General features: G+C 43.1%; 9 protein-coding genes across 10 annotated transcripts in view; 3 read left to right on the top strand and 6 right to left on the bottom strand.

The window, feature by feature from the left end:
- Positions 1–74: 74 nt before the first annotated feature.
- LOC135334736 (serine palmitoyltransferase 1-like) overlaps positions 75–21270 on the bottom strand; it is a 33858-nt gene continuing 12662 nt past the window's right edge. The window contains exons 2-13 of the mRNA XM_064530018.1: positions 2892–2970; positions 2614–2727; positions 2397–2494; positions 2247–2340; positions 2110–2182; positions 1921–2053; positions 1730–1859; positions 1590–1679; positions 1209–1316; positions 684–931; positions 363–551; positions 75–308 (exon numbers count right to left, since the gene is read on the bottom strand). Of these exons, the coding sequence (XP_064386088.1) occupies positions 209–308; positions 363–551; positions 684–931; positions 1209–1316; positions 1590–1679; positions 1730–1859; positions 1921–2053; positions 2110–2182; positions 2247–2340; positions 2397–2494; positions 2614–2727; positions 2892–2951 (1437 nt within the window). The 5' untranslated portion in view covers positions 2952–2970 and the 3' untranslated portion in view covers positions 75–208. The remainder of the gene's footprint in view (positions 309–362; positions 552–683; positions 932–1208; positions 1317–1589; positions 1680–1729; positions 1860–1920; positions 2054–2109; positions 2183–2246; positions 2341–2396; positions 2495–2613; positions 2728–2891; positions 2971–21270) is intronic.
- Positions 3175–6581, bottom strand: LOC135334734 (uncharacterized). The gene is made up of 9 exons (XM_064530014.1): positions 6478–6581; positions 6392–6425; positions 5923–6029; positions 5524–5655; positions 5374–5462; positions 4871–4938; positions 4650–4821; positions 4190–4444; positions 3175–3826 (listed from the first exon to the last, which is right to left on the bottom strand). Exons 1-9 carry the CDS (start codon positions 6529–6531, stop codon positions 3265–3267), a joined length of 1473 nt encoding a protein of 490 aa, XP_064386084.1. The 5' UTR covers positions 6532–6581; the 3' UTR covers positions 3175–3264.
- On the top strand, positions 6714–8807 carry LOC135335303 (hydroxymethylglutaryl-CoA synthase 1-like). The gene is made up of 4 exons (XM_064530756.1): positions 6714–7345; positions 7451–7576; positions 7645–8128; positions 8318–8807. The coding sequence occupies exons 1-4, from the start codon at positions 6895–6897 to the stop codon at positions 8721–8723; spliced, it is 1467 nt and encodes a 488-aa protein (XP_064386826.1). The 5' UTR covers positions 6714–6894; the 3' UTR covers positions 8724–8807.
- On the bottom strand, positions 8727–9887 carry LOC135335307 (NADH dehydrogenase [ubiquinone] 1 alpha subcomplex subunit 7-like). Its single transcript, XM_064530760.1, has 3 exons — positions 9728–9887; positions 9457–9659; positions 8727–8959 (listed from the first exon to the last, which is right to left on the bottom strand). The coding sequence occupies exons 1-3, from the start codon at positions 9791–9793 to the stop codon at positions 8872–8874; spliced, it is 357 nt and encodes a 118-aa protein (XP_064386830.1). The 5' UTR covers positions 9794–9887; the 3' UTR covers positions 8727–8871.
- LOC135335305 (dynein light chain Tctex-type 5-like) lies at positions 9958–10766 on the top strand. The gene is made up of 2 exons (XM_064530758.1): positions 9958–10056; positions 10153–10766. The coding sequence occupies exons 1-2, from the start codon at positions 10015–10017 to the stop codon at positions 10714–10716; spliced, it is 606 nt and encodes a 201-aa protein (XP_064386828.1). The 5' UTR covers positions 9958–10014; the 3' UTR covers positions 10717–10766.
- LOC135335306 (COMM domain-containing protein 9-like) lies at positions 10867–12883 on the bottom strand. Its single transcript, XM_064530759.1, has 8 exons — positions 12748–12883; positions 12554–12617; positions 12368–12432; positions 12077–12161; positions 11836–11890; positions 11738–11772; positions 11434–11537; positions 10867–11167 (listed from the first exon to the last, which is right to left on the bottom strand). Exons 1-8 carry the CDS (start codon positions 12787–12789, stop codon positions 11030–11032), a joined length of 588 nt encoding a protein of 195 aa, XP_064386829.1. The 5' UTR covers positions 12790–12883; the 3' UTR covers positions 10867–11029.
- Positions 12917–16475, bottom strand: LOC135335302 (muscle, skeletal receptor tyrosine-protein kinase-like). 2 transcript variants are annotated; one of them, XM_064530753.1, is made up of 9 exons: positions 16262–16475; positions 16037–16170; positions 15469–15568; positions 15178–15315; positions 15086–15115; positions 14955–15020; positions 14132–14903; positions 13756–13915; positions 12917–13109 (listed from the first exon to the last, which is right to left on the bottom strand). In XM_064530753.1, the coding sequence occupies exons 1-9, from the start codon at positions 16398–16400 to the stop codon at positions 12960–12962; spliced, it is 1689 nt and encodes a 562-aa protein (XP_064386823.1). In that variant the 5' UTR covers positions 16401–16475; the 3' UTR covers positions 12917–12959. The 2 variants fall into 2 exon arrangements, with proteins under 2 accessions (XP_064386823.1, XP_064386825.1); XM_064530755.1 differs by lacking the exons at positions 16037–16170; positions 16262–16475 and adding an exon at positions 15767–16030.
- Positions 16540–17972, top strand: LOC135335304 (exosome complex component RRP40-like). The gene is made up of 4 exons (XM_064530757.1): positions 16540–16764; positions 16817–16966; positions 17200–17357; positions 17671–17972. Exons 1-4 carry the CDS (start codon positions 16576–16578, stop codon positions 17879–17881), a joined length of 708 nt encoding a protein of 235 aa, XP_064386827.1. The 5' UTR covers positions 16540–16575; the 3' UTR covers positions 17882–17972.
- Positions 18107–20370, bottom strand: LOC135335301 (uncharacterized). Its single transcript, XM_064530752.1, has one exon. The coding sequence runs from the start codon at positions 20345–20347 to the stop codon at positions 18245–18247; it is 2103 nt and encodes a 700-aa protein (XP_064386822.1). The 5' UTR covers positions 20348–20370; the 3' UTR covers positions 18107–18244.

Below are 21270 nucleotides of genomic sequence, written 5' to 3'. Positions count from 1 at the left end.
TGCGTACGCATATATATAGCAAGTTTAGCTTTTGGATGGTACTATAATTTATCATCTTTAATTGACATAATTGATATGATGTTGAAAATATAGTCATTATAAAAGTAACAGTCAATCACACTATAATTATGTACTGTTATCGTACTACAACATGGTATTAAAAGCACTATACTTGTGCCAACTAGTGTCTCCAACGTGGTTACTTTAGCTAGCTGGCTAGTATGTGTTTGGCAATGGCCTGTTTGATCACCCCGGCTGCTGTCGTTAGTTCAGCCTCTGTGTGTTCGCTGGACACTGTCAGACGAAGGCTGCAAATAACGAAAGGATGACCAGGGTAATACAAACGAATACCGTACACGAACCTTGGAGGTGGTTTCTGGTACTCCTCGTCCAGATATTTGGCCGTGACTATGGCAACCCCACTCGCGATACACTCGTCAGCAATGGTTTGCAGTAGCTGTTGGTCGCTCTCTTGACAGGAAGTGGGTGTGGTCACCCTGAGGTGAATCACAGGACACGCCTCCAATCCACACACTTCCACACCGCTCACACTGGAAGGAGGCAATAAAGGGTAATTAGACATTATGGTATATATATACATGCAGAACATAATTATAAACAGCTTTCGTTTGAAACAGCCGATTCTCTTTGACTGTGTGTATATGCATTTTTAGTTTACTCACCCAAAAAGTAACTCTCTCATTTTCTTGGCATTAGCACGCAGACGTGTGAAGATGCTTCCGTCTCCCTCCATGATATTGAGCCCCTCTATGGCGGCACTGGCCATCATTGGAGGCACAGAGGCTGAGAAGCAATAACCGAGTCCTGACAATCGCTGGTGATCAATGACGTAGGCCTTGCCCGCACAGAAGCCTCCCACACTAGCCACCGCCATGTCCAGGGATACACACATAATGTCAACGTCCTCAGGCTATATACACAAATAGACACTGCATGTATATACATATATTAATGCCTACACATGCATGGTACAAGTGTAGTTAGTCTGTTGGACTTAGTCGAGACACTACATACATGCACTTAGCTAACAACCTCTCCACTACACAATCTCTTTATAAAGAGTCCTCGAATAAGTACAGGACAATATACAGTAAGAAATTAGCCTAGTGCATTCGTAGGGAAAAGTTAGTCTACTAACCACAATCTTAGTATAGTTAGTCTACTTAACCACTATACAATTATCTTACATCAAGTTCAAAGTGTTCCGTTGCCCCGCGTCCTGTAGCTCCCAACACTCCGAAGCTCACGCTCTCATCCAGGATAAGGGGGATTCGGTATTTGTTACGGAACTCAACCTGAATGTACAAAGAGGGGAGGGGCTTAAACACAAGTCTTTTGCGAGGTAAACTAAAAACACACACTATAATTATACAGTGGAACCACTCTTAATGGCCATCCCTGAAAGAAGGCCAACTACAATAATTAGATAAAAAGCCAGGTTCCAAACGAACAGCTTGCGTACAAAACAACCCCTCAACAAAGGCCACCAAGCTGTATAAGAGCCAAATCTTTGCTCCCCAAAGGTGTCCGTTATAGAGGGGTTTCAATGTATGTACACGTATTCTCACCAATTTGGGTAGTGGGGCGAGATCTCCCCAGTTGTAGTAAAGAGCCTCGGCCACCATGAACTTGCGAGTGACTTTTGCTTTGGCAGGATTCTGTAGATATTAATTTTAAATACAGTATTATATTTAATTGCATGTGTCACCTTTTCGTCGAGCTTTCTTTGCTCTTCCAGTAGTCGATGAAGGTCGGCCATATCATTGTGCTTGAAGTACTTGAGCTTACTGCGTGAGGCTACAAGGCCTTTCTGAATGGAGAAGGCTACGCCCTCATCACTGCAGGGGGTATAAAGACTGACTATGTGGGGGGTCTGAGAGAGATGGTGGGCGTACTCACACAAAGATGATGTCACGCCTCTTGGAGTAGGCTGGAATGCAACTAGAGACTGCAGCAAATCCGTACGAGTATAAAATAGTTTCTTCTCTCTGAGTAAACTTAGCCAGTCGCTTTTCTAGTTCGAGGTGGACATCTAGTGTGTGGGCGTGTGTGAGGTGTGTGTGGGGTGTGAGGCCGTAACACACTCACCAACTGTCCCATAGAACCCTCTAGGACCACAAGAGCCCACTCCATACTTCTGAATACTCCTAGCAGCAGCCTCCTATATATATATATATATGGTAGTATGCTATATGTACGTGTACACTGTGCAAACAACAGTGCACCTTGACTGTGCTGTTCTCTAGCAGACCCAGGAAATTGAGCGTGGCCAAGTTGAGACATTCTTTACCATTGACAGTGATGTGGGCCCCAGCAGTCCTATACACACACACACACAGGAGTACACTCGGGGACTAATAACGAGAGGGGCTTACCCTGTGACTATGGGGGAGGGGTCTACCTCTCTATCTGACGGGTAACCATCAGGTACCAGCGGCTCTGGATTCCACTCTCCTATCAGTTCGTCCTCTTCCTAGGGGGGGGGGGTCAAATGGGGGCGTGGCATGGGGATAACTAGTCTCGCGGGCCATACTATGGAACTGATATTGATACAACTCAAAGTGTGGCCTGTGAGACTAGGGGATAACGTACCTCCTTGGAGAGCTTGTCGTGTTTTGATTGTGGACGGTAGCGTTTTGAGAAGAGGAGTAGATAGCAGATCCAAGCAATGAGGATAGCCTCCACAGCCACATGATAGGTGGGTGCCTGTGGTAGTAACAGTGGGGGTCAGTACAGGCATACATGATAGGTGGGTGCCTGTGGTAGTAACAGTAGGGGTCAGTACAGGCATACATGATAGGTGGGTGCCTGTGGTAGTAACAGTGGGGGTCAGTACAGGCCGGGGTAACACACACACACGCACCACTCACCTGGTCAAGGTAGGCTTTAATGGCTTCGAACACAGTCACTGGAAATTCACTAGAACTCATCTCTCTAGCTAGCTAGCTCTGAGCTGCAGCAATTATTAATTAGCTAGCTAGCTGACCTCAAATATCACCCTATGGGACTACGCCCACTTTTTGCTGCCACACCCGCAGAAAGATAATAAGGGGAGTGGTCTCCAAGCTAACCACACCTTTTTACCCATTATTAGCCGCGGCTACTAAAAGTTTCAATGTAGTTTCATAAGTAACCGCGGCTACAAACCAATGCTCTACTATATAATTTTATATTATACATGTAATAGTTGTACCATGGATATCAAGGGTGTATTCAGAACAAAAATTTGGTAGAATTATTTAATTAAAGTCGTTTTTCTCTGACAATGTCCTGATCTGTCAGGTATTGAATGCTGGACGGTGCCATACGCAGTCTGTCTGCTGACTCAGCAATCAGAGGACACCATATCTCCTCAAATACTGCATCCATCGGCTCCTGAATTGTGTCTGGGTTCGTGAGGGGTGTGGTGAGTGGGCGTGGTGTGGGCTCCAGCTTCTCCCAGTCGTGCCCACGGCTGAAGTACGCTGACGGCTGGTAGTATTGTAACTCCACTTGCTTACTGAGGCTCTTGAGAGACTTGACCGTTAGTTGAGGGCTTGTTAGCAATGGACACGTCAATGGCTCGAAACCAGTGTATAAATGAACTTTCTTCGATGGAGCTTTCTTTTGCTCGGAGATCTTTGCATGATGCTGCTGTGCCTGTTCCTGGGGTCTTTGTTTCTCTGTTGTTTTATGTTGTTCTGTTTGTTTCTTGACTTCCTTTTCAGCAATTTCCTGTATCAGGTCTGCCAGCTTTGCTGGTCCCAATGACTTTGGAAGCCTTATCATTCCCTCCTCGTTTGGTTCAGTAGACCATGGCTCCTCTCTGTAAATAATGATAGCAGCAGCATTAGCTTCTCACCCACACTACAGGGTTCTATACTAGTGGTTTACCACTAGACCCCCCCCCCCCCTCCCCTCTGTCAGTCTGCAAATTATTACTAGAGAGGGTCTACCATCTACTATATCTGACACAACGATACTAAAGTTATGGCTGCTGAAAGACTCTTCAACTACATGTACCACAGACCCCCGTTTAATCAATGGTTCGGGGACTCTTTTAGTTGCCATAACATGAAATCTATGGATCTAATACCTTTCAAACGGTACCATCAATGAGAAGCTTAAAAATCGGGAAGTGGCAGGGACCATCATTAATCTTTCCCCCATACCATTAACCCTGGCTTACTCATCTGGATATAGCTCAGCAGACGGTTTGTGAAGGTCCCCCGATTCAATGCACTCCCTTAAACCTTCTCGATTGATGATCAGAGCTACTTTCGGCTCCCCCAGTTTAGCCCAGGCCTCGGAACAGCGATAATATGCTTTCTCCCAACCAGAACGCAGGACAACAGCACGATAGCTGTCCAGACACGCACACCAGAACTCTTCGTTTCTCAGGTAACACATCGCTCGGTTACAGTAGAGGATAGGATTAAACGGACTACATAAGAACAATAAAAACATGAGGTGTATACCGTATAGCGGGTAATTTTCGTTGGAGACAAATTTCATATGAATTACCAAATACTAAATATTCATATAGCTCAGAATAGTGACGTAGAACCGCATTTTTGGATAAATTCTTGAAAAATACGAACATTTTGGGCTATACGAAAGTAACCCACTACATGATATTATAAACACACCATAGCTTGATGGCTGTGGTGTAGTCCCCAATGGCAGCTTTATATCTGTCTTGTTTGAAGTTAGTGTTCCCTCTGTCTTTGACTGGGGCAATGAGTTTCTCCTTGTCTGTGAGAGTGGACGATATCACCTCTCCATTGGCACTGCGATGGACACGCTTCGAAAAATCAGTCACTGTGGGAAAAGTGAGTGTGAGGAGTGAGGGGGGTGGGTATATACTCACCATGGCAACTGGCAGATGCAAACAGATTAAAAGCCTTCACGGAAGATACTCTTTGCATGTCATAATTGCTGAGAATGAAGAAATACAATACATGAAAAATACGTGCAAAATGCTAAAGTTTTGCCAATCCTATATAGTTACTAAGCTTGAACATTATGAATAAAACCAGGAGTACATGAAGACTTGATATGTGGGCGTTTTATACACATAGTACACGGAGTCAGACAACAACATGTTTGTATGGGTTGTGCAGTACTGTATAGCATGTAATTTTCGTGGGGTAAAATATTCATGGTTTTCGTGATTGGAGGTCTAACCACGAATATTTTACCCACGAATGAAGCGACCTTGCCTACCTTTACCTGCAGTGCAAGCTCCAACCACGAAAATATTACCCACACAAAATGTCTAAATATTGCTGAACCACGAATATTTTGTCCCCCGAAAATTACCCGCTATACGGTAGTTGCTTACTCCCCTTCATGTACTCCTGATGACCTCACCTTACAGCCACTTCGTGCATGAAGAGACCGTTCTGTTGTACATCCTTAGAAAACACGTGCTCAGTCTCAAAGAAATGTTGATCGTTCTTCTGTGGTGATTTATACACAACACTGATATCTCGTGACTCCACCCACACCACACCCACTCACAGCTAATTTAAGAGTAATTTGCACGATACCTACAGCCCTCCGTACACCCTCCCATTTGTCACGACCGAAGAACACGGGTAGACACGTCTCCCCCGCGTCTAACAAACCCTCTTTCTGCCACATTTCAACGGCCTAGAGTAGAATGATAAATATACCGTATTACTAGAATGTTTTGCGAGCATCAAACATTTGCGAACTTTGCAATGGTTGATCAATTCGCAATAATAAAATCCGTAAAACCTACTAGTAAATACACACGATCCTTGCCAGAACGCAATAGTTAGATCGCAAAGGGTCAAATTTTCTGCTGATTTGGCTCATTCGCAAAGGTTTTTCACCAGCTAGTAATACGGTAGTAACAGTACATGCACACACTGAGCTATATATAAATAGACTTACTGCCTGACACATTGTGCTCTGACCAAAGAGGAATGGACCCAGGAGCTCCAACTCGAGGGCCGCAAAGTTCCTTGCCCTCACTTCACTGCTGATCACCAAACGAACATCTTTAGTGGGAGGTATATAATAAATAAGAGCAGTCAACCTCTATATGGCTGGGCCTCACTTATTTCAACAAAACAACATGAGCAATATAGCCTTATGTATTAAAAAACGAACAATTTGGCAAGCTACTCTAACTTTCAAGAGATTATAACACTTAATCAATATCAATACTAAGATATGTATTTTAGTTTAGACGCAAGGCCTATCACATGGTACGAACATGGTATGCTCAGATCAAGATTCCGGAAATTCGACAAAATACGACAAAATACCATGGCGCCTGGGCCGGCTATATACAGCCTTTAATACGTATATTTTTGAGAAAAGGAGGTATGGCAAGCTATTATGGCTAGTTAAACTTCACCACTTTTAGCTGCAGCTCTCACAGGAGGCTCAGCCTGTATGGACACGATATAATAACAATGGATACAATGGAGACTCTTAGAACACCTTCGTCTTTCTCTTTCCTCCTTTCTTGGTTCTTCTAGACATGCTTGCTGGCATCCATATCCTGGACCACACACAGCCCCTCCCACTTACGTTGAGTGTTCCCATGCCGATTTTTCTCTTTAAAAAAGTATTCAATTAGAGAAAACACGGCCTAGTCTCGCACTTTCCTAAATTGGGGCTGGTGCGAGACTACCTTCTCCCAGCCCCTCCCACTTATAAATATGTGCACCCACCCAGCCCCTCCCCCCAGCTATGAATGTTGAGCTAGCTACCTCACCCCAGGCCATCAGCCCATCGCCACAGCAGTGCCACATGTGCTCATCTCATCATTCATACGACACGCCACACAGTCAAGGGACTTATAAGCCACTCAATCAGCCGCCAATCAATCAATATACTAAACCCTAACCAACCACCATGTCAGTGAATCAGGTCCCCTCTTTTAAGGCTGGAAAATGGCCCGAAAATGTGGGCATTGTGGCCTTAGACATCTACTTTCCCTCCACCTGTGTCAATCAGACGGCCCTCGAGACCCACGACGGTGCCTCAGGCGGCAAGTACACCATTGGACTCGGTCAACTGAATATGGGGTTCTGTAGCGATTGTGAGGACATTAATTCGTTGTGTTTGAGTGTCGTTCAATCACTCATGGACAAGACTGGAGTCTCCTATTCAGACATTGGGCGCCTTGAGGTTGGCACGGAAACCATCCTCGATAAGAGCAAGAGCACCAAGACTGTCCTCATGCAGTTGTTTGCTGCCTCCGGTAACTCGGCCGTGGAAGGTATTGACACAACGAATGCTTGTTATGGAGGCACCCAGGCTCTCTTTAATGCTGTCTCCTGGGTTGAGAGCAGCTCCTGGGACGGTGAGTACAATTACCCTTGCGTACATTGTAATTATGTGTCTGACAGTTGCATATAACTATACTGGAAAGTATTCATTTTCAATACTATTGTGGTTTTGTCTGTAGGTCGTTTTGCTCTAGTGGTGGCTGGAGACATTGCAGTGTATGCGTCTGGTCCTGCTAGGCCTACTGGAGGGGCCGGGGCCGTTGCCATGCTCGTCGGACCCAATGCTCCCCTTGTTCTGGAGAGAGGTGCGGATTCTTCTTTTAATAATCTGTTGTCATTTATAATTATGACCTCTCACCTCCCGACACTGCAGGTCTCAGAGGAGTGCATATGGAGCACGTGTACGATTTCTACAAGCCCAACCTCGAGTCAGAATATGCAGTGGTGGATGGGAAACTCTCCATACAATGCTACCTCACAGCTCTGGACAAGTGCTACCAGCTTTACTCACAGAGAGCATCAACAAACGACAAAACATTCACTCTTGATGATGGCGACTTCTTCATCTTCCACTCTCCGTTCACTAAATTGGTCATCAAAAGTTTGGCAAGACTGAAGCTCAACGATTTCCTTCGCTCTCCCTCCCCGGAAGCCACGGGATGTTACGCTGGACTGGAGAGCGTGGTTGGACGCTCACTAGAGTCCACTGTGGGTGATCGTGATGTCGAGAAGCTGATGCTTAAGAACAGCAACGTGGAGTGCCAGGCCAAGACAGAGCCCTCGTTGCTACTGGGGCGTGAGGTGGGGAACATGTACACTGCCTCTCTCTATGGTGGACTGGTCTCTCTACTAGCAAGGTCTGTAAATAAGTTGTGTTCAGCTAACTTTACCACTGTCTCCCGGCCCATTTCTTACCCACTATTCTCCATCCTTCCTTCCCACTCTGTCCCCTTCTTTACCATTATCCCTTACTTGAGTATTGTTTGGTAACTAACTTGAAACATTCATTTAGTAGCTCTACACTGATGCTCCCCCCTCCCCTGCAGTGCAAAGAGAGATGCTCTGGTTGATAAGAGAGTGGTCCTATTCTCTTATGGTTCTGGCCTGGCCTCATCCATGTACTCCCTCAAAGTGACCTCTAACCTCGAGGATCTATTTCGTCTAATGGCCCCTGTAGCTGACGTCCCTCAAAGACTAAGCAATCGAGAGGTCGTGGAGCCAGCCAAATTTGAGGCCATCATGAAACTGCGAGAAGACACTCACCATCTTGCCCCCTATACACCCGTGGGTGATAATAGCAAGCTCTTCCCTGGCACGTATTATCTAGCCTCTGTGGACGACAAGTATCGAAGAGTGTACAAGCGAGTTGCCCCTAGCAACGGCGGAGCAGTTGGGAGCGGACTAAAGTCAACACTAGCTCAAATAGTTAGTCTTAGCAACGGAACAGATTAACTATTGACTTTTATATACTTAACACATTATTTATTGTTTTTTATGACAAAATACAATAATTATTAAATTAATATCGACGAATAATTATTATTAATAATAAACTGTGAAATATCTAATGAACCGTACACAGGTAAGTCAGATTGTGTTCTTAGCTAGGGGGGATTTCCCTCCACTGGGGGTCTTGGACAAGGCCAGGAGTGGGAGGCGTGGTCATCTGAGGGAATGTCACATCACCACTGAATAAGGGGAGAGAATGTGTCACAATAAACCAGTAGAATTAGCTGGTTATTAGTTACATCTTAGAGAAATCATGCAGTATTAATTATACAGAGGGCACACACACACACACACACACACTGCCACAGTATCATAGGTACAGCCTCACTAGGCCTGTATTTTGGAGTTGGCTTTGTAACTATAGTTCTGATCATGATGCCACACACGACTTTATGAAATCTTAAAATGAGCTCTTTCAGATGGTATGAACAAGCCATAATTTCCTGTTTTAGCATGGGCGGTATTGGTATTTTGTCAAAACAGGCCCAAAATAGACTTAACACTAGATGGGCGTGGCCCCGCCCATCTAACTTAACACATCATCTGAAAGGCCTTTCAAAATTAATGCTATTGGACCAGTGGAACTAAAGTTATTGCGTTCAAAAATGCTCTATTTAACGCTGGTCCTACCACACACGCACGCACGCACACACAGTAGTCATAGGTACGCTTCTACCTGCTTAGTTGGTCAGAGCCCTCTCTGAGTTGCTTGTGAGTGCTCAACACTTGAGGAGGTGTGACACGTCGACGATCGTCTCTGCTCACATAGTAGTTGTTTGCCAGTCTGTGGGCAGGGCCTTCAGGAATTTTGGGAGGAGGTGGAGATCGTGATGACATCACTGCTGTTGTACGTGTCCACGGGTGAGGCTCCAGGGGACGCTGGAGAACAAGACACACAGTCACAGTGGTACACATTATACAATGCTATTGAGTGTGGACATACTTACCCCCATTAGAGCACTCCTAAACCAGGTGATGAACCTCCCAGGTTGTCCAGGCACTCTCTTGGACATTATCAAGCTGCCACAAACTTAACTAGGTCAACAAAATGTTATGAAATACGGGCAAAGGTCGTCTTTAGAACAAAGTGTTGTAGAAAGGTCGTCTTTAGAACAAACTGTTTTGGTCCTGTGTGTGCATAGCCTCGAATCCAGGCCGATTAAAATAAGCCGGGTCTCGAGGCTAGTGTGCGCATGACTACAGACTAGACATACAAGGTGCTATAATTATCCTAATGGTGTTGTACTGCATTTGGCACAGCATGAGCAAGGTAACGGTGAGTATTAGCAAGCATGCATGCTTCACACTGTATGTAGATGCATGATGCATGTTATGAGGCAACCATTTAATTAATACTGTCCACTCTCATTAGAAGTCCTCCTCTAACAATGGCAGTGCGACTTGTCTCACACCTACCAAATCCTTGGTCCGGGGGGTCACCAAACAAGAATTTAATGATTTCTGCGAAGGGGATGAAGATCCGATGCTAAAGTTCCTCGCCGAAGAGCTGCAAGCTAGACAAGCGTGCAATATAAATAACACATCACTGACAGTGATCAACGAAATACAAGAAGAGATTATATATCAGAATACATTTCGCATCGAGCCTTCGTATGAGTTTTTACCTGATCAAGTTTCCAATATTATCAAAATCACTCTTACCGAGAAGTTGAAAGGATTAGACTATGATCCAACGTTATGTCCAACGTTAGCTTGTGATCTGAGTGAGTCGATTAAAGAAATAGTCAAGAAGAGAACGAATTTTCCGAGGCACAAGTTGGTTTCGTTTGTGGTTATCGGAGAGAGGTGTGACCAAGGAGCAATCATGGGAAGCAGATGTGTGTGGAATGTTAAGTTTGATGGATATGCAAGCTCCAGTTATCAGAATGACACTTTGTTTGCAGTGGGAGTTCTCTATGCTGTGTACTTGGAGTGACACGTGATTCAACCGTGTACTGTGTGTAGCTATAGACCACTCTACTTAGTCACCATGGCCAAATGTTTCATAAGAGTTGTTAGATTATGCTCATTATCAAAACATTTGCTAGTTTTTATTAAAATAACAGCTAATCTCTTTTCAAGTAGATTTACTATTCTTCAACTCAATTCTTAATGGGTAATTTCACATGTAATAAAGTTAATACAACTGTATAATATAGAAATTGAGCTCATTCAACAAAACAGTTCACACAATTAGCAGCGAATGAAAACACCTACAAGAGTACAAAGTACACACACACAGAAATAAACTAAATGGCCACAGACGAGAGTTGGTCCCTAATCTTGCCCAGTCCGTCTAACATAGTGTCTAGCGTTTCCTTGGAGAACTCCACATTGAGACTCCTCATTGCTGGCATCTCGTTCTGAACCTCAGGGCTCTCTGAGATCTGCACCAAATGTGTCAAGTGTATACATATTCTGTTGTCATAGTAATAGTCCCTGCTAACGAGGGCTACTGACACCTAAAACAAAAACAGCTGGCTATGGCCGGTACAGTTAAGGGAATATTTAGTACACCGTGTATAAGGTAGTTGCTTGATGGGCTGCTTAGAAGGCTATCCATTCATTACTGACAAACCCTCCACCTTCATATGCACACACTACACATTTGGGACTTAATAAATTAACGTAGGTACATGCAGTGAGGTGTCACCTTCATCTGTAGGAGGCAGGTGGGTTGGGCCATTCTGACGGCTGTGTCAGACGAGGTCTTAACGTCCACCCGCCAGTCAAAGTCCACCAGTCGAGGTAGGGACACTGGAGTATAATCACAGAATGGTAAGTATTAGTTTATCGGCAATCTAACACAGATATCAAATCAGCTTTCTTTAACAAGAAGTGTTGATACCTTATAGAAGACAAGGAGGGGGTGGGTAGGTATACAGCACAATGATACCTTATAGCTACCGGGGACATTATAAATGCTGTGTTTCATATTTCATATGGACCAACATTACCTTGATTCTGTAACGCTTGAGATTTCCAATCAGGTCTAGAAAACGGGACAATAATTTATTAATGAAAATAGATTACCCCAATAAAGTAAGCAACTCACAAGTTTTTGGCTATAGTGTCTGACAAGAGGCCTTTTAAGTTCTTGTGAAAGTTTTCTGGAGCGAGAAAATGGTAAACCTAATTTACACACATCGTTTGATAGGCCTTTCAAATAGCAGCAGGAGTGATAGCAGCTATAAAATGAATCCCTCGAAATAGTAATTGAACGTACACACGCTTGTTCAAAATAGAATTTAAAAGCGACCATTGTATACGTACAGTGTTGCTATACTGACAGTTACCTGGGAACAGTGTCGCTATACTGGCAGAGTCTGCGAGGCCCTCATAAAGCACTGTAGTGATGAGGGCACCCAGGGAAGTCAATAGCTGGGAGGGGGGGGGCAATGAGTCAATTGTGATATCAGTTATATATCATACGTATTTACTAACAAATATTACATTTTGAAGACTATGTACAAAATTAACAACAATATAGATAGGTGAGATATCTCTAAAATAATGTCACATATTTCAGAGGGTCGCCTTAAATCGAATAAATCTTGTAAAATTATTCTTGTCCCACATAGACATACCTTGAGGGCGTCTGATGGTTGTATGTCGAGTGACTTGGCCACTGAGGCCACCACCAGGTCAGGGGCTATAGGGAGAAACAAAAAACACAATATGAAACATTGACACAATAACAAGTTGCTATAGTTGAGTCAATCTATCGAAAATGTCCGCTCCAACGTGATGATGTACAGTAATTTAAAACACACCTTTTCCTCCTCGATGTACGAAAGCTTCTCGAGACACATTCACTACGACAGCCTTAGATTGAGCCTATGATTGGGTAGCAAGCAGGATAGTTAGAACAGCTTTGCTTTACCAAAAGGTTTATATAAATAATTAAAAACAAGCTCATCCAATGCTGTCTGTAATTACTAAACACACCAGATCTCAATTGTCATACCTTTAGTAAGAACTGTAGAGAAGCTGCGTCGTCAGTAGCCATTACTAAACCCAGTCTAAGGTCCAGAAGAAGTCGAGTAGATCAGAAGTACATGAGAGCTTCAATAGTTATATAGCCCCACCCACTTTTAGCAAACATAGTATTGCGCATGCGCAATGTATCAAATGGCGAGAAAAATTATGTTTGTAAAAAATAACCATTGTAAATAAAACTCAAATAGCTAGCTCCTGAAGGGCAATAGTGATATTGGCAAATGTTGGTCTTTTCTTGGGGCTCTTATCCCAACACTTGAGCATGAGTTTATCAGTGGGGCAGTTCTCAGGAAGTTCAGAGTGTCCTCCCTTCTGCACTAGCTGTATCACCTGCAGAGGCAAAAACAGTAGCACATTCAACCCAAACTAATGGCTATGTAAACATACTATAAATTGTAAACACGTATAATAGCCTCGAAACATACCAAAAGCAATGAACATTTTATACACATTGTAGATAGGCCTCTACACGCATCTAACAACTCTTTGAACGATGAACTTGCTTAGCGTTCTTTCAGATACTGGACCCCATTTTGCACTTTTCCTCACGCCCATTTTTTGTCAAAAATGTCTTTGAAAATGACTTTTAATTAATATGCCACCTGAAAGAGCCAGAGGAGGATCGTCAAGGTCAAAAGGCATAAAGCTGCTTCCGGAGGACTTTAATTGAATTCAACTCATAAACTCTTCCTTTAGTATCTCCAATTTACGTGGAGCTAGCTGAGTGGAAAGTCCTCCAGAAGCAGCTTTATGGTTAAAACCTTTTGACCCTGGCGATCCTCCTCTGTGAAAGAGCTACCAGAAAATCAGAACAATCCAAACCCAAATACATGCAATAATTGTTATTACACTAGTAAATTGTAAAAACAAAAGATGACAAATAAAGTGTTTCTAGCTAGGTATGACAGTAGAGTATAATCACTGAACCCTTTCAAAAGGCATCTTAAAATGCACAATCTAAACACTGCAGTTTTACCTCTTCGTTAGACAGGCCGCTGTAAGGATGTTGACCAAATGTAAATATCTCCCACAGTAGTACACCATACGCCCATACATCTGTTTCCACGGTGAACTTGCCATACAGGATAGACTCAGGGGCCATCCATCGTACAGGCAGTAGAGCATTACCCTTCACTCTGAGTGTGCATGTATGCAATGAATCATCAACATTTTGAACAAGGGTATGCAGAATGAATACGGGCATGCAGCCATCAGTATGTACAAAGTAGATTAGCACTTAAAAAGTCATGATTAAAACACAAGACCCCATCTACTCTCTGCTGTCATGTACGCATTAGAGGAATTATTACTTATAACGGTTTTGCTAGCAAAATTTAACACTGTATATATACCTGTAGTAGTCAGAGTCGTTGACATTTCGAGACATTCCAAAGTCCCCAATTTTTACCACAAGACCTGTTGCCACAAGACAATTCCTAGTTGCCAAGTCCCTATGCACAAGCCCCAGTTCAGAAATATACACCATCCCTTCTGAAACTTGAGCAGCAATACTAAACAGTTCCTCTTTAGTTAGCAAAGGCTCTTCATCACTGCCATCTTGCAAGTTTTCCTGACTACCACCCAAACCAATCGCTTGCCTCAGAAAGCCACAGAGATCACCAAGGTCCATGTATTCAAATACCATGCAAAATGGTTCCTCTAGACTGCAAACTCCGACCAATTTCACGATATTTGGATGCTCCAGTTTCGAAATGAAGTCAACTTCACGAAAGAAATCATCAACTTCAGTGCTCCCTTCTCTGAGTTGTTTCACGGCCACGTCTGTACTTGTGAATCCCGTAGAATCTGAATCATCAATACCCTCAGCTGCTGCCTGGTACACCACTCCAAAAGCACCCTCTCCTAACTCTCGAATGATATGCACTTTGTTTCGAGGTAGCTCCTTATCGTGTGGTCCCCTCTTAATCCATTGTGTGTAGACACCTTGGTAAGCAAGGCCCACTGACTCCGGGTGAAACTCTGCTACCTGCTTTCTTTTCTTTCGATACCAGAGTCCCCAAAGAGTGAAAACAATCAAAACTGCACAGACAAACACTAGAAACAGCGGAACTAACACTCCGGGTATAATCATTGCTAGCTGATTGCTGGTGGTTGGTAGAATCACTGTATATACAAAAAAATAATTAATCACAAATAATTATGTTAATTATTGACCTTTTATCACTGGAATTTCTTCAGTTGGCGGATCTTTAAATGAAAAAGTCTGATTGAGATATCCATCTATATAGAGAGAGACAATTTCAAGGATGTATGTATGTTACATTTTACAATGCAACTATAATCACCTTCTAAATCCAAGGAAATAGTCTGAGTTCCTGTATGGAAGCAAATAATATGACATAATAATATTTTATAATGACTCACAACAAAATTTTACCTGGAGCTCCGCAGTTCTTGGAAACGTAGATACTGGTTGGGCAGAACACTTCAGTGCTAGTGAAAATGTTGAAGGTGATAACAACAATAAGAGCCGCTCCATTAGACGATGTAGAACAATTGAAGATAGTCCGGAAACCTGACAACACATACGAAGAGTTAGTCTAAAATACCGACAAGCGATACAATGAAAATTTAACTATTATGCGTGCATTTGAAGTGTCGGTATGCAGGTAAACTTCATGGAACTCTGCTGCTTATACCCTTTAGAACTAAACGCCCCCTTACTTACGAAAGGGTCTAGAGGAGAGCACTCCACTAGTGGGAAGAGTGACGTAGCTGGTGAGAATGTCTGGTTGAAATGAAGTCACTTCCACAGTGTAGTTGACCTCCTACAAACATGTAGAAAATAGACTAGATACACGTAACAAAGATAATGGAGTATACAGGGGGGATACAGCATAAAGATACCTTATAGAGTATACAGGGGGGATACAGCATAAAGATACCTTATAGAGTATACAGGGGGGGTACAGCATAAAGATACCTTATAGAGTATACGGGGGGGGGGGGGTACAGCATAAAGATACCTTATAGAGTATACAGGGGGGATACAGCATAAAGATACATGTAGATTGACTTCAATAGAAAACTACCGACTGGCGGCCTGGCCCCTCTCAGCAAAGCTTGCATATACTAAGAGATTGTACAGCTACAAGTCAGACCTCAGCTAGGGATTTTCCTAGTACATTGTAAAACAACAATTAAGCCGTATATACATTTCCCCAGAGAGATTGTACAAGTCAGACCACTAGGGGGATTGCACGTGCATTACAAACACACATCAAATGACAACTTGCATTAAAAATTTTGCTGTTGATGCAAAATACAGTTGGGAACTCCACTTTATCACGTCCGAGAGCAAACAACCTAGCAACATTCTCATTCAAGGCAAAACCCAGCACTGTGCCATTATCAACCAGAATAAATGGATCTGTTGATGGCAAAAACTTGTTCAAATATAAAGTTCATGTGCTGTCTACAGCTACCTACGATACAATACCCCTGTGCCGGCAGTGGCTTACCAGACAAGTCAGGAAAGAAGGGTTCTATATCTTCAGGCAATGAAAATAGCCAGAATGGTGGACGTTTGCACTGACTGTGGCCCTGGTCCAGCACATTGAGAGTGAGTAGGACAGCATACAAGTAGAAGTTTCTCCCCATGGTTACTAAATAACAGTGCAGTCGACAGTGCAGTAGCAGAATAGTCAGCTAGTCAGACAGTTGAGCTGACACACCCACACTTCTCCTTTATTAGGACAAACACGCCCACAATCATCTAAAATGAATACGATACTAGCTTTTTATGTTGGTGATCTTTACCTAATACATAATAATTATGGCAATGGCAACCAACATAAAGTTAAAGATAGTCCTGCCTGGAGACAGTGTTCCCGTGGAGCCTACTGCTACCCTAGGTCCAGGAGTGTACCTGAGAGGAGACACTGGAACTCCTATCACGTGCAGAGCGGGAATGCTAAGAGGAGACCCAAGCAATAAAGTGTGGGTGGACTTTGACTCTAAAAGGGTACGAACAAATAATTATTAAATCCGATTTTCACGACAGTTTTTATTAATAGTATATTCCTGTTCAAGACGATCGAGTGCTCGGTGTAGTCACCAAGACAACTGGAAAGTCATACCGTGTCGATATCGGGAGTGCTGTGTCAGCAGTTTTTCCAGAGTTGGCTTTTGAGGGAGCCACGAAAAGAAACAAGCCCAACATTCAAGTGAGTGAGGAATTGTTGTAATGGAGTGGACTACACGTTCTGCACACGCATAGCACCCCTTTCAGCAAAGCACACATTTTTTTGTATACCATAATACAAACACCACAGACTCGGATAGTACTTCCTCTACTATTTATATAACACATAATTATGTTGTAACCACCCACCACCCCTCCACACATCACACGCACCCCCTCCTCCACACATCACATACCCCCCTCCTCCACGCACAGGTAGGTGAAGTGGTGTATGCTCGAGTAAGCCGGGCACACAAGGATAGTGAACCAGAGCTCTCTGGCACTGACCCCTCAGGCAAGGCCAATGGCCTGGGGCCACTCCCTGCCTCTGGCCATGTGTTCATGTTCAAGTGCTCACTAGGACTGTGTAGAAAGTAAGTGAACCCAGATACTTGACTATAGCCACATACTATATTTAATATCTTCACTATAAATTATATTATTAATGTAATACACAATTGAAAATTAACCTCTTTATTGCTACTGACATGCTAGTATACATGTTTAGCAAGTGTCCTTGCAATAATTTTAAGGATTTTTTCCTAACTAATGAAAGCTCACAATTTGATTGAACCACTTGTAACCTCCCCCCTCACACTCACACACACCCTCCCTCACTCTCTCACACACACACACACCCTCCTCCCTCCCCCCTCACATCCACACACACTCACACACGCACTATAGACTGCTCTCCCCAAAGTGTCCCATTCTCAAGTCTCTGGAAGGCCACTACAAGTTTGAGGTGACAGTGGGTCTCAATGGTCGTGTGTGGGTGGCTAGCGGGAGTGTGGCCCACACCATTGTCATTGTCAATGCCATACAGAACAGCCAGTACATGACTGAGACAGAGTGTAGGGACATGGTTAGAAGGCTAGCTGAGGTCGGATATTCTTGAATTCTTGCTTTAATGTAATACAATGGTTACTTTTTCTCTCTTTGTGCAATCATAACTTTGCCTTACATGATAATAACTATTATTCTCTTGATTGTGTTAATATTTTGGATTTTTGAACCCTCGCCATGCATTTGCAATAATCTGGAGGCGTGGTCCGTCGTTAATAATTCTTGTTTGACGATAAATTAATTATTGAGCATAATTATAATAATTATAAACGTGAGATAATCGCAATTAGCAAAAAGCGTATTATGTGGGGGTGTGTAATTTTATTAACAAGTGTACTTGTGTGTAACTAATTAATGCAATAATATTGTGTACTGATCTAAGACACACAGTTAGTTTACAGCAGATAGCTAAGTTCTAAGTAGTGTCTGTGTATATTAAGCTGGTCTTGGTTGTTTGACTAACAAGGGTCTTGTTACCACCACCACCGCCGATACATCTCCTTGTGTTTGTCTTGCCCTTTGCCACTCCTGTGGGGGGAAACTTTTTTCGTATGGGGGGAAAGATTTTCGGCCCAAAAAGAACCCCCAGAATTGTCAGTGAGCCCACGCATATTCCGATCCCAAATATAATTTTGCTTGTAGAGAAGTCATGTGATAGTCTTAGCACCCCCCAAAGAGTGCCTGTTTGGATCACAATGTATGCTAGAGCGCACATTAGGAGGCATATCTTTTTCGTATCTTTGAAATTTTTCCGTTTAATTTTCCGTGTTTTAATAGCCACTATGATCAAGCAGGTCCCCAGTACTCCACTATAGCCATAGGCTAGAAAGGCCCAAAGAATGGTGTTATTCGATTGACACTGCCTCACTAGTACTGTATTTCCATCGCTATTCGTAGAGACCTTGTCTATGGCACTAAGCGTATCAAGTATAGCCCACATTGTCAGTATCAGAACTTTGATTAGAAGAATCGCTCCACTAAATAACAGCATGACTTTATCAGTCCACACTTTCCCAGTTTTTCCATAGAAAGTAAAAACCCTCCAGAGACGTAGCATCTTCATCAATAGAGTAGCAAGCACGATATCTATTCCCAGCGTAGTACAATAAGTTGTGTAAGTGCATCCAAAGTATTTACTGACAGACTTGAAAATTATTCCACTCCCTAAGTAATGGCTGAAGCTGGCTGCTTGTAGTAGATATATGCCTGCAAACATGCACAAACTGATGGAGAAGCTGCTTGCCTTAATCTCTGGTTCCTTACGGTAATATACGAATAAGACCAACACGATTGTTGTTAGCAAGACGCATAGCACCACCATCGTCAACGTGAGAGCTGTTGTATGTGGAGTGAGTAGTTCGTATGGGTATACAGGAGCTGGGTAGGCGGTGGGGAGTTCCCCGTTGGTCAAGTTAATTTTGAGCTCTCGTGTCTTAGCGTAGAAAGAACCGACTTTGTTTGATATGCCTGACTGGATCTGTGTAATGCTGGTCTGTGTTTCACTCGTGTATGGGGTTACTACGATATTATCAAAAATGTTGGTAGTTAGGTAATCTTTGATAATGGTTTGTGATGTATTGCCATCGATTGTAGATATGTTCCAAGCCAGTGCTAGCGCCCACAGAGAAGTTGATATTGTGTTGTACTGTGTTCGATTACAGGCATTGTCTACTGTTGTCCTGTCAGTTGATTCCTTGCTTAACTGTCTTATGAAAATAATGTCCTCCAAAATATCTGTTCTTGAGCCACATAAATCAGAGAGGGTCTTGTTTTGTAGTGGATGTTCATTGAGTACCACCCACGCATAGTCAGGCCATGTCCATCCCTTTCCTTGTACAGTACTGAGAAGCTGACATAGTTGGTGTTTAGGTAGCATCACAACGAATATCTTCAGTGAAGACTCTTCTATCCATTGCTGTTGCTCGTGTGAATTGTTGTAATATTCAAATGACTTTGTGGTGATAGGTATGTCCGAGTGATTACTCAGAGTGACAAATGTCTCTGCTGCTCTAGCATAAAACACATCACCTCCACTGTAGATAACGCCAACACTAGTCCAGTTTAGAGCTGGTAATAATTGAAGGGCTGTTGAAATATGAGCCTCCAGTGAGGGAAGAAGAGTGAACAGATTAGGGTAGTCCTTATCTTGGTCCAACATCATCCCCGCTGGCTCAATAATCTGAATAATTCCTGTGTTCTGAGGCACGGGTAAAAAAGAGTGAGAAAACGATTTGTCCACCTGCCCAATCATTCCGATGACAGTGCCTCCGTTAACCTTAGCTTCCCTCAATACCTCGGCAACCTCGACTACAGAGCTGGGGAATTGACTGGACACAGTCTTCACTTGAAGTGTGTAGCCATTGAGTAGGCTAGGGCAATTGTTGATCTCTTGAGCGGTTGTAGCAGCTGTATCTGCATAGCTGTAGTTGCTACTAGAGTCGACTAGAATCACTTGGAGCACTTTACTATTAGCCAAGCACACTAAACTGAGGAGTACAAGTACAAGTAGCTGTTTCATGATCGAACTCTTGAAACTGTCTTATTTTGAGATAGACTTAGCTCATCTATGGTATATTTATCTGGTACTTTGTCACATGTGAACTGTAATGATGTAGGCTTCATTGTCTGATGCTGTTTTGATCTCAGTGTCTGCGATGACAAAAATAAATTGAATGTTTGTATACAAGTCTGTACAGTAATTCTCTAACAGACACATGTAATTGCATTACTGTGTATAACATTGTACATACATGTAGTACCCGTTGCTTTTCCTCACCTTTACAATTGAATTATTGGACCATGCAATTATTTGTCTTCAACTATAGATATCTCGAAATCAAATGCAATATAGGAGATAGCATCTATACTGTACTAAAGTCTATTTGCGTTGAGTTCGGCCCCCGGAAGTTATGTGGTCAATTATGGCTTTATTTATGCTTTATGTGGTGTACGGACAAGCATGCCTGGGACTTATACACGGAGAATGCTAACTTTTATCTGGTTGGAGCTTACTAGCTCTACAGCATATAGATAGAAGCTCTTTTTAACAAAGAATCCAATGGTATATGAAACTTTGAAGTATGACAAAGTTATGGCAAGTTAGAAGGTCGAACTCAACACAAATAGACTTTAGTAGAAATTTTAGCTACATCAGCTATTACCCCACACATACCAAGTACTCCTATCATCTGTTACTTGAATAGGTTTGTCCCTCCTCAGTGTATGTATATGTGCTTCATGCTCTTCCATGACCAGTATGATGAGGCCCTATAGTATTGCTGGTCCCAGTACGACTGGGCAGTGAGACCCTGAACTCCATCTACATCCCGTGCATACAAGGGCTGCTCTCACTCGACTGCTGTGTGGGGATCATAGGAGGACGACCAAAACACTCTGTCTACTTTATTTGGCTTCCAAGGTGGGTCTGTATGTCTTCCATCA

The sequence above is a fragment of the Halichondria panicea genome, chromosome 4, assembly GCF_963675165.1.
Source record: "Halichondria panicea chromosome 4, odHalPani1.1, whole genome shotgun sequence".
NCBI lineage: Eukaryota > Metazoa > Porifera > Demospongiae > Suberitida > Halichondriidae > Halichondria > Halichondria panicea.
The sequence above is the reverse complement of the archived record's forward strand: the minus strand, read 5'-3'. Positions and strand labels throughout refer to the sequence as shown.